This window comes from Rattus norvegicus, chromosome 5 (assembly GCF_036323735.1).
Source record: "Rattus norvegicus strain BN/NHsdMcwi chromosome 5, GRCr8, whole genome shotgun sequence".
NCBI lineage: Eukaryota > Metazoa > Chordata > Mammalia > Rodentia > Muridae > Rattus > Rattus norvegicus.
The window spans coordinates 67,792,061-67,804,286 of record NC_086023.1 but is presented as its reverse complement, the minus strand read 5'-3'; the positions used below and the strand labels follow the sequence as shown (position 1 = coordinate 67,804,286).

Here is a 12,226-nt window from a genome sequence, read left to right as displayed (position 1 = left end):
CAAACACCAAAGGATCATGGTAAAATGGGGGTTCGTGCTGCTACCAAGGCCATTTTGAGCTGCCACAGGTACCCTGGCAGCTGGCCTTGGCTAGTATATAGCAGGTTACAGCAGCTTTTGTTGCAGTCTGAATGGAATAACGCACTGCTTTAGTTGAAATTTCAGGTGTCAAACAATGCACAAGGAGAAAGCCACTCTTGTCAAGGATTAGGAGCTGCCTTTCTTTGGAACGCACAAGCAAGCAAGCAGAACTCTGGCCTTGAACAATGAATGGATTGAAGAGCTCACAGTGGCCTTCAACCTACCAGGTAGCTCTGCTGCTCAAGGGCGCGGGTAGGCTGAAGGGAGGGCCGTCTAGCAGGAAAAGGAGCTCTGCAGGAGTGTGGGTAGGGAAGTCCCGGGAGACTCAGTGAAGCAGCAGCTCTTCTGGATGGCCCAGCACTGCTAGATTCTGATCCGGGAGGGGCAGCTATAAATGCTGGGACATCGCCTGCTCAAAGGAGTGACGGGTGTGACCCAAAACTGAGCAGGAAGCCCCTTCACTACAGACCAGGCACTAGCACACATCGAAGTGAAAGAATTGAGAATGGAAACATGACCAGCCCTCCCCTTATTTGGAGATCACATCTGAATTTTCTTACCAGAAGCTACAGAAAACCTGTCCCAGAAGAAAAACAAAAGGAGTCCAGTGATTTCATTTCATCAAAATGCAGTTAACATTATTTCCGAGGGACACTTTTTATATAATGTGATCCATGACTTTTAGCAGATTAGAATACAGTGAGGATCCGAGAGATGGCTCAATGGTTAAGAGGATGAGAGTTCGAATCCCACACTCACGAGAGCAGCTCACCTGTAAAAGGCAGGCAGAGGTGGGAAGATCAAACTTGCTAGCTTCTTGCCTAGATGAGGAAACGGGAGCAATACCTTTGGAGAAAGATCCTGCCTCCAAAGAATAGATAATGTGCCAGAGGACACCCAAGGGCCTCTTCTGACCTCCACACACAAGTATACACTCATACACACAGACATGCATAAAAAAAAATCTTTAATTAAAAAAAAAGAATCACCATGACCACCAGGCCTGTTCCAAACTGACATCTTTAATGAATATGAAAGGCAAAGAAGGAAGGCAATATGGTTGGCTTTTTACTTTGGCAGCTTGTACTTTTCACTCATGAAAACTTGCTTTTGGGGGAACACACACAAGTCCACTGTCGGCAAGCGGAACACCCGAGTTCATTTCTCTATAACCTGTAAGCAGGGGCCAAGCCACTGGCCACTCAGGATAGCTGGATCACCACACACAGGAGACAGGCTTTCACTTCACTGTGTCCCCTGGAAAAGCCTCAACACCAGCGTCCCCACCCCTGGCCTCTGGGGCAGCTGCTCTGCTCCATCTCATTACTAGAAGGGGGCAAATCCTGCTGAAGGTTTGCCTTGGGTAAATTATCTAAAGCCTGATGCGTAATGCTGCATTACAGATCAGCAAGCAACCGGGCATTTCCCGAGACTTTTAAACTGATGAACACTGACTAGAACGTCCCTTGTGCCCTTGTGTTAAGAGAGTGAGTGACTTTTGCAGCCCATCATCTCCGAGCCATGAAAGCAGGTAGGAGGTACAAGAGACTGTGAATGTGGAATTCAGGAATGTCCTAAACATGAAAGGACACATGTTCACAACATGGAGGGGAAACCCTGACGGTGAGAAGGAAGCATGGGATTACATGAGCGGTCAGCAACAGGAAACATCCGGTGGTTCTGGTGTCAAACTCTAGCAAGACAAAGAGCTGGCTGGCCAGGTCGTAACTCCTTCCCAGTCAGACTCTAATATGGCTACAGGTGCAATGCTTTCTAAGCTGTCAGAGCCGGACATTAATGACTAGTGGACAAAGCCCTAGACATTTGCAGAAAAGTATTTTAGACCAAATGAAATAAACTGAAAACAACAACTGTAACTTCTCGACATTCCTCCTGCCCTCGACGTACCACGTCTGTAACTTCTCTGTATTCCCTCGAGCCTTGATTTACCATTGGTTAACTCTTTCTCCATTTGCATATTGCAGTTACCACTCATCACTGGTTAAAAGATTAACAACCACAACACCGGCCTCGCATTTTGCAACAACATCATTTCACATTCAAACTTATTCTTAGACACCGTTAACCTCCTTCTAAGCTGTTATAAAAAAAATGTGTTTGGAATTATTCTCTTAAAGTGTTATTCAATGCTACACATGCTTTAGTTTGCAGTATAAAAAAGGTAGCAGGATGCCGTGTGATGGTGTTACACCCCTTTAAACCCAGCCCTCGGGAGGGGGGGCAAGCGGGTCTCTGTGAGTTAAGAGGCCAGCCTGGTCCACAGAGCAAGTTCCAGGACTACACAGAGAAACCCCATCTTGAAAACACAAACAAGCAAGCAAACAAACAAACCAAAGAAGAGAAGGAGGAGGAGGAAAGAAAACAAACAAATAAAAAAGAGATAGCAAGATGAACACGTATTCAGGCCAAGAGAAAAGGAAAGTATACTGAACTGTGTATATAAAGGGAGCCCAGGCTCACTCAGCTTCACTGCGATCCTGTTTCAGCCTTGCTAGTGCTGGGGCAGCAGGCACGCACCCCCAAGCCTGCATATATTTAAGTACTACATGATTATTCAAAAATTAAACTAAATGTGAGTTTAAACGAACTTATCAAAAATTCTACCATCTCTTCCATATCAAGAAAATGCCCCCAAGATTTCCGTGTGCTGGAAGCAGCAATAGTTACCTCTTGACTACCCAGATCTAGATCTAAGAGCTAACTGGAATTGGACGCCCTCCGCGTGGCCCTGACGAAAGCTTATGGGCACTGTTCTCAGTCCGCTCTGGCAAACAGAAGTGTCGGGGTTGTTTCTGTGCCCAGCGGCACACCAGGGCGGACCGTGGAAAAGCCACTTGACAACCGTGTTCCAGACTTCTACCTCGTGCTGGGCAAACAAGACCTGTACTTGTCTACCCCACATCCAAATCTACCGGCAAATGGAGCCAGTCTTCCAAGGAACATGTTAGGACACGGCTAAAACCCAAGGTTTGGTCTCAGCCTTCAATGAGAAAGCACCCATCCAAGCGTTCATTTTTCACTGTGCGTGCAGTGAAGACTTGTGAAGAACAAACTCAGTTTCTGCTCAACTCTGGCCTCAGAGCCTGTGCCAAGGGCTTCTGCAGAGATGTAACTGTTCAGTTCTGGTTTAGGGAAGGCCAGTGTGGTTCACGCTTCTCCACTGGTTGTGTGTCTTGTTCTCCCACACTCTGTGACATACCCTCAGATCTCAAGTCCTCTGAGAAGTACGAAGCCTCACCATTTTTCCTATTGAGAACGAGGGGCAGCCAGCCAAGTGTCTCACTAGTAATAAAGTTACGTTGCCACAGCTAAACGTTCAGGCCCCAAACTTCTATTTCCTTTCCCTCACACAAGGACTTCAGGAGCTTCATAAGGCTACTGATTCACTAATGAATCTCCAGATGTAAACATCTGGATAACACAATGTACACATTAGCTACTCCCCTTTGAAACTGGAAGTGTTAATCCTGACCCTAATGTATGCTTTGTTGGTGACCAATGGGCACAGATGTGTCGTTCCCGTGTTACAAATGACCAAGCATCTAAGTGACCTGAGCCATCCGACTATTTTCTCATTGGCCAAGACCTCCCATGGAAAGGCATGACATAAGCGGGGATGAGGGGGAAGCTGTCAGAGTCATATATTCTCAGGGGAAATAGAATTCCCAAGGAAATTATAAGAAAACTGTATATAATATTTCCATCATCTCTAGGATTTTAAAGGTAAGAAATGAAGCTTTTATACCATTTGCCTTCCCACTGTGCATGAATGTAAATTACTGTACCCTTCAAACTACGACCACATGATTCGAAGTGACTGATGCTCACACTCAAGTCCTCTATGAGGACTGCTTTAATTCCAACAGGAGTGACTCGTCATCCTCTACTCTCACCTGAGGTTTAAAGGTCACCTTCAAAGGCTCAGGCGTTGGGGGGTCCCCTCCCTCTTGGGGAATGTACCCTACTTTGGTCACCTCCTTTTCTGTTTCACTGAACCCATCAGAGTGGAACTCATGGATGGGCCCCAGAGCCAGGCTACCTGAGATGATGTCCACCCCCATCCCCCTGTCTACCTCCTGGCCTTCCGCCTTGGGGTCCTTCGGTTTTCTAAGGCTCCGGATCTTAAAAGCTTCCTTGGAGGGGGTGGCATTTGAGATCGATTTCTTAAATCTTTCCCCCGACTGCCTCAGCCTCTCCCCCGACTGCCTCAGCCTCTCTCCTGACTGCCTCAGCCTCTCTCTTCTCTCAGGTGTAACTATCCTGGTTCTAATTCCACTCACTTTCTTATCAAAATTCTGCCGCGTCTTCTGCATGTTTTCTTTGGAAAATGCCTTCTTAATATGATCGATGTGCTCTTTGCCTGACTTTCTAAGCCTGGCAGATCTGCTTTCTTCAACATAGTATTCTTCATCCGATGAGAGATCGATCGGGGGATCGAAGACTTCCTCAGCTTCCTCCTCGTTCTCCGGCAGGCTTCTGTCTTTAACAACAGACAGGGATGCGGGGCAGGGAACATCCTCCTGAAGGAGAGAAAAACAGTGCATGTGAGTATTTCCTGTGCAGCTGACACCAGCTACACCTTACGACATGCCTCCATGCTGTTTGCCCCCAGCCTGCATCTGTCAGGATCTCCCCCGCCCCCGGGCTTTTTCTCACAATATTGTATCTTTGCTTCTCCACTCCCAACCTGACAAACTTCTCCATCTCAATATAGCACAGGCACCTCTCACTACAATCCTCAAGACCCATCCACCATCCATTTTCCTTACACTGCCTTTCCTGCCTTTCTCAGCATCGGTGGCCATCTCAGCAATACAAAAGGTAGAGACTTCAGAAACGTTCCCCAAATACATCCTCGCCCTCTTGTCCCGTAGTCATCAGGTTCCACAGATAACACTGCAAAATGCTGACTTTGCTTCTCACTCCTCTACCCATGCCTTAATGCAGGCCCTCATCACCTCAGGTGTAGACTTGAGCCATCAGTCTCCCCAATCCCTCTCCTTCCAGACCATTATCTGAGAGCTTCCTGAGAAATGCTTTTACAAGCAGAGTTTGATTATAACCCACCGAAGACTTCTGAGAGCCCACCAGCGCTTAAGGGCAGAACCTGAACCTTCCAGGATACTTAGAAAGCTCTGGACCTGACCCTAACTCTCCTGTTCCTCAAGCCAAGAGACACAAAACACCCTCAAGTTCCTCAAATGCAAAAGATTTTGAAACCTCTAACAAGAGGGGTCCACCCTATAGCATGCTGGGATGTAAATCCCAGGATAGCTATGGACGTGCCCCAATGTATGTGCGGATGTTCAAGTCACATCTCAGTGTGGAGTAGTTGGACACTAACATTCTACACCATCGTATGCATGGCTGCCTCTGTCCTCAGTGCCCCTTTACCTCTTTTTAGCTTTACAAATAATAGCTTTCTTCAAGAATCAATTCAAATGCCCTAATTTCCCCCCATGCAGAGAGTTGGGAAAGCCAGGTCAAGAGAGGCTCTAGGGCCAATAGTGAGGACAGAAGCTACTATTCCGACGAGAAGACTTCTCAAGGTCTTGGGGACAGCAGTGACATGATTTGACCCATGCTGTGCAAGAGTCACTCTGCTGGAGACAAGGCTCGTGGGTAGGACAAGCAAGGAGAGTGACAGGATAGTGGTGACTTTAAGCAAAGGGAAGGCAGAACAGGGTGTTTGTGGGCAGGGAAAGGGGTGAGCGGTCCTCTGACTGCAGATCTGCTTTGAAAGCCAGAACCTATAGGACCTGTTGGTAGATCAACAGACAGGAATCCGCCATTAACTGAGACCGCACAGAAGAAAGAGACCCTGTCCTTGGAATGTGCACTGGGTATGCAGGCAGAGAGGCTAAGCAACCGGCATGCAGGAGGGAGGCCAGAAATACGCATTCAAGAACCATTAGCTGGCATCACGAAGCTCTTGCACTAGGGAGATCACTCAGCTGGTGAAGCGGCCAGCCATATCCACTAGACAGCAGGAAGCACAGCTGCTTGACACAGTTCCAGCAAAGCTGAGCGGGGGGCTACAATCGCTGTCCTTCTAGAGCTAACGTTTGGGTTTTGGTCTCTGCGTGTTACGTTACTGGGGACTTCATTATGATTCATTTTATGTCTTTTTCTAGAAAAAATATGTCTGAGTCTTACTAGGAAATTCTAAAGTTAACTTTATCTGGCCACTATTTGGAAGTCTCCTTATCCCTGGAGATCATTAAGCACAGATAAGCACATAGTTAGATGAGGCCATCTCTCCGGGAATCTTCTTTGGGTATCTGCCCCTGAGCTAACTCAAACAGCATAACTGATGCAGGGTAAACAGAGACATCTGACAAGCTGACTAGCCAGGAGAAGAGATTAGAGATTTAAGGTCTCATTTTAATTATAGGTTTAGAGGTCACTAAAAGTATAGTTTAAAGATGGGGGGAGGGGTCATACAGGGTACACCCATAGAGGAGTAGAATTCAGTAAATAAGATAGATTGCCTGAAACCTTTCTCCTTTATAGACTTTATAGATGATGAAACATACAGTAAAAGAAGTTATTATGCAACTAGTATTTGCTGTTTATAAAAGGCCAGTTCAGATACACTTTTGTTTGTCCAGAGTGCTTTCAAACAGCAAACGCTGCCAACTGAAAAGCAGGCTGTCATATAATAAATATGTTTGCTTTGAAGGAAACTTCTTTAGATTCTTTAAATTGGAGCGACAGGTATAATAATAATAATAATAATAATAATAATAATAATAATAACAACAACAACAATATGTCCTGTTTATATTTTCTAATTGTGACTGAACTTGTTACCCTGGACAAGTAAAGATCAAGCACACGTTCTGGACCACTTGGATAATCATTAGTCTGACTCTGTTCTGTGAAACCTGTATAAATAAAGAGGCACCCGATTGCTAGTCAGTCAGCTGAGAGATTTCCCTGGCCATCATGCCTGGCTCTCTCCCTCTCCTCAGAGATTCCTAATCTCATCTACAGGCCCACCTTGTCTTCAAAGAGCCTCCAACACTCCTCTGTGCCTGGGGAAAGCTCCCCGGGAAGGCCCTAGAAGTGAAGAGTTTGCCCCACAAGAGAACCTATATTCAGTCCCAGAGATCATGTAAAAAATGAGAAGAGTCTGGCTGGACTCAGTAGGTAAAACATAGTTGCCAAGCAAACCTGATAACCTGGATTCAGATGCCACAGCAGAAGAAAATCAGTTCCCAAACACTAAAATGGAGTCCTCTGGACTCCACTCACATGCTGTAGCATATTTGTGCACATCACACACACGCACGCACACACACACACACACACACACACACACACACACACACACCCCAGTCAAAAGATCAGAAGACAGAGTGGTGTTTCATTCATAACTCCTCAGAGGTAAAGTGTATCTCAAAATTCAGAATGAAATTGACTTTGGGAAAATTATATACCATTCCCAGGATGACTTCAGGCCAAGCAAAGTCTCCTATCAAATAAGTCATCTTAAAAGCTTTATTTTGCTGCCATGGTGGTCCATGACTATAGCCCCATTTCTCAGGAGGATGAGGGAGAAGGACCACAAGTTCAATACCAGTAAAAAAGGAAAAAAGGAAAAAAGGGAGGGAGGGAGAAAAATATGGAAGGGAGGGAAGGAGGGAGGGAAGGGGTGGAGAGGAGAAGGAGGGGGTTGGGAGGGGGAGAGAAAGGTGAAGAACAGAGAACAGACTCTGCCAAGTGTGTCAGAAGAGAACCGGCTAGAGATAGGCCAGCCCAGGGCACAGGTGAAAGGAGCCTGGTGTCCTTTAGAGATTCCATCTAGAGATTATTTCTAAAACATAACAGGCAAAACTTCAGGAATTAGGAGATTTTTAAAAACTGGCCCATGAGTTAGTTTCTAAAAGAAATGGTATTGACATTTGAGATTCAGGTCGATTCCACTCAACAGATTCAATAAATACACAAGAAGGATGTTTGCACATACTCTAAAACGTGACCAGCTCGATAGTCAAGAAGGCATCCTTAGAATCTAATTCCTTAGTTTAAATTGACATCTTTGGCTCTGGGACCAGAATGCTCTGAACCCCACCTCTCCCCAACAAAAGCGGTAGACGTGGGCGTCTCATGGCTCTCTGATGAGTCAGTTGGAGGCAGAGAAGTTATTTCTCTCCTTTCCTGACACCTGTCGTGGCCTGGGCAAGCCTAAGGAGGTATAATTAGAAAGGGGAGAGCCAAAGGGTAGGGGGTATTACTTGGTAGGTAGAGAACCTCATAATCCTTCAGTGAAGGCATCAGACACAGGGAACCTGGAATGGCACACACCCTCTCTTCAAACACACAGCAGACAGTACAAACAGAGGCAAGGGAAGGCAAAGACCTTGCCTGGGAATCTATCACAGCCCCGATGAGTTGGTATTACAGTGAGTTAAGGGCAAACACCGTGCTAATACTGGAAGGTTGTAAGGGTAAATCACAGATGACTTCTGAATAACAATCACATTTCTGTATCAAAGTCCAGACAAAATTTGCCTTTTACTGTTTTTTTGTGACACGGTCTCCCATAGTTCAAGCATGCTTCAAACTCTCAGTATATCTGAATTGCCAATCCTCTTGCCGAGGTTTGCACCACCACACCTGGTTCAAAGTATCACTTTTACAATAGAAGGAATGCTACAGATAGAGTAAAGTGGACGTGAATCGGTGTAAAAGGAACACAGAGAGGGACATTTTGGATACACAGAAGTCTAGAACTTATCATTAGAGGAGCTTAGACATATACAACTGTAGGAGATGAGATACCAATAAGCAGTATCAACAGAAGAGGTGCCTGGGAAAACGTAAGGAGAACCTCACATGGAAATGAAGAACAGACTAGCTCAGTTTTGAGTAATTTTATTAGGGACGGTCTTCGAATAACTATGAGAATTAATTAAGGTTAATCTTAACTGCTAAAAATAACCACGTAAATATCGTACCTATCTATATACGTTCTAACCTATAACAAGTACACGAATTTGAGCCTTAGGTCCACAATACGAGACTTCATATTTTCCCTGTAGGCTTATAAAAGATGGTAATTTTTTTTGACAAGCTGCTGGCCTAATTTAAACATCTTAGTTTTGCAGAACCTTCCAGATAGTCTATCCTAAAAGAAAAGAGGATTATCATTAACTAGTACCTCTCAGCTTCTCTACAGAACTTCAGGATCCAAAGACAGGAGGGAAACACCAGTAAGTTACGGAGGATAGAGACAAACAGAAAATCAACTTTTTCTTTTTTTTTTTTCTTTTTTTTTTTTCGGAACTGGGGACTGAACCCAGGGCCTTGCGGTTGCTAGGCAAGCGCTCTACCACTGAGCTAAATCCCCAACCCCGAAAACCAACTTTTAAGTAGGGGGCAGGGCGGGAATTACATCAATAGACACGGCCAGGTGGAATTTCTGTTTCCCTGCTGTAGCTTCTGTGCGTCCTGAAGGAACCCTGGTCCACTGCCTTGCATACAGGTTCCCCAAAAACATGGGACCCCAAGTGTACTTCCTGACATTATGCATGCAAATGGAGGGTGGGCACCCAGGCCGTGGCTGACGCCCCAGAAGGTGAATGGATTTATCCTTCCGTCCCATGTCCAGCTCACCACTGTCTGCACCAATAGTGGAAGGGACACCTGAAGTCAGGAGACATTGTTAATAAGCGTAGAGAAAGGCCTCTAGGAGCCTAGAAGAAAAGAGTGATGGGAAAGGAATTCTGAAGACATCAGTCTACTCTTGTATCTTTGAAATTCCCTATTTTTTTTCCCTAAATAACCTGTGAACTCCTAAAAACAGATCCAAAAATACCACTCGCCCATTGCAGCGTAACTTGACCACTCAGAGAGTCTGGGGCACTGCCGAATGCACTAAGAACATGAAGGTTAAGGTCCAATATTTCAATCAAGCATGTCCATATTCCATGTTGTGTCTACTCTTCTAGGGCTCTGTGCACACAGACTTCCACTTTTAAAAGTACATAGCTGTGCGTATGCATGGATGAACATTCCCACACATTCCTGACTTCACGCTCACAACCAATCCTCTGACATCAAATTCGGGGGCCGATAGGTTTAGGAATGTTTAATGTTTACAGTACACACTATCAAAAATGTCTTCCAAACTGTTATGCCAACCGCTTCTCCCGAGAGCAGACCAGGACAGGCGGGTCTGCCCCAACCTTCACACTCTGGATGTACAGTTCTGAGACGGGCAGTGTTTAAATAGGTGAGCAAAGAACTCTGCCCTCATCTGCTTCGTCTCTTCCTGTCATCGCTCGTTCTTAATGTGGCTAAGGAGTCCAACTTGTCCTTTTTAATTCAAGAGCTTAAAAAATATACATGCATTTGCCGTGGGTTTTTAAAAAAAAAAGTTATTGAACAGTTATAGGAACTTAGCAAACAATAAAAATAAAAAGGTTTTTCAATTGAGCAAGGAATTATCTATGGGACTTCGATACCTGCATTATTTTAAGAATAATATTAAAACATAAAACTTAAGGGGGGACTTGTGGCTCATGTCTATAATCCTAGCATGTGAGAGGCTAAGCCCGGATTATTACATAGTGAGATCAGCATGAACTACAGGATGGACTGTCTTACAAAAACAGTCAACATTTTAAAAACAAACAATGACTCGATTATTCATGTGGAAACAGGTAACTTTTCTTATTGTGAATAATACAAAAAAATTCCAATGGACAAACTATATTCAGAGTTTTTGATTTACCAGTTGGGTTCTTAGAATAAAACCATGGCTGCCGGGGTGCTGGTTCCTAACTTGTTTTCTTTTAGGGGGATGCTGTCAATCAAACACAGGTCTCAGCCACATGGGCAAATGTTCTACCCCTGGACTGCATCTCCTTTGACCGCCCTCCCACCCAGTTTCTTCTTTTATGTAGCAAAGGTAGTTTTTAAACTTGAGACTGCTTAGGACCTGTTTGGTTCCAACGTTCTAAAGTCTACTGGGTCACTGGGCTTAATAGAACTCAAATGCCGAAAGAACCTGACGGGATTGAGTTTCAAAGGCAAGAAATAGCCTGAGCCACAAGCCTGGGTCCACATTCCATGACCATTAAGAAGCCTGCCCCATGGGTGACAGCAGCAGTGGTTAGAAATGGCTCTCTCTCCCGAGGTGACTACTTGGTGAGCTCAGTACATTCCCATATACTGTGGCTGGGAGGTGACACTGGAAACCCCTGTGACCCGATGGCAAAGGATGACGGGGATTATGGTCATCGAGCTGGCCCCAAGTGCAAGCTTACCTGGAAGATTACCACGCGGAACTTGTTCTTCTTCATTATTTCTTCTTGCTTGGTTTCGACTTTGGTTACTCGAACCTGTTGCTTCTCTACCCGGGCCTTCACATCTTTAATGTGAGCGCTGACTTTCCGGGTCTTCTCAAACAGCTTGTTAACAACGTAGCCCGTGTTGCTGTGTGATTGTGAGAGCTTCAGCAGGTCTATCTGGACAGACTTGATGGCGTTCCCCATCTCTCTGTGTCTCTCCTCGATTCTCTTCTGGCTTGCCTGCACGCTGTCCACGACGGTGGCCACCCTGTCCAGCACAGTCACAATTGTGAGAGCTGCGTCCTGGTCTTCATCTTCAGTCACACTTGACAATCGGTTCTGGTGGATTTTACCAGCATTTGAAGCAGATCCATTGTGTTCCATTTTACTTTTTTTTCTCAGCAGAAGATGTCCTACAGCGATCGGCTCCTACACTCGGAGCCAAAAGTCGGCTTGGTAGCCGGCAACGAAGCTGCTTTAAAGGGCTGAAAACCGCACGCTGGAGAGTGGTCAAGTATTTATAACTACAAGTGCCCATACGTGACTGCCCTGCAACATGAGCCCTTGCAAAGCACCGGGGCTGGTTCCAAACATGCTTGCCGACTGACTAAGGACCTCAAATAGGTCTGTGTGGGTGGAAGGGGAGAGCTGTCTGAAGGAGTTCACTGAAGCCACTATGTTGCTCATACTAAGCCTACAAGCCATGTAGCTCCAAACACTGAATAAAGCTTTTCTCTTCAGATCATTTGTAAGAGGAAAGAGAATTCTGAGCTGCAATCTTCCTGTCCTGTAATCTCGCCTATTATGAGCCCTCGCAGGCCAAC

At 45.5% G+C, this 12,226-nt stretch overlaps 1 protein-coding gene across 18 annotated transcripts in view; it reads right to left on the bottom strand.

The window, feature by feature from the left end:
- Positions 1 to 12,116, bottom strand: part of Cavin4 (caveolae associated protein 4) — a 100,924-nt gene extending 88,808 nt beyond the window's left edge. For 14 of the 18 annotated variants that reach the window (XR_010066392.1, XR_010066393.1, XR_010066394.1 and 11 more), the window contains exon 1: positions 4,383 to 4,511. Coding sequence is in view for 4 of the 18 variants with exons in the window: in NM_001107931.3 (NP_001101401.1) it covers positions 3,942 to 4,622; positions 11,379 to 11,786 (1,089 nt within the window). In the remaining 14 variants the exon portion in view is untranslated. Of the gene's footprint in view, positions 1 to 1,083; positions 4,623 to 11,378 lie in introns of those variants that run through there. The other 4 variants (XM_063287621.1, XM_063287622.1, XM_063287623.1 and 1 more) reach the window with 2 other exon arrangements.
- Positions 12,117 to 12,226: the final 110 nt, after the last annotated feature.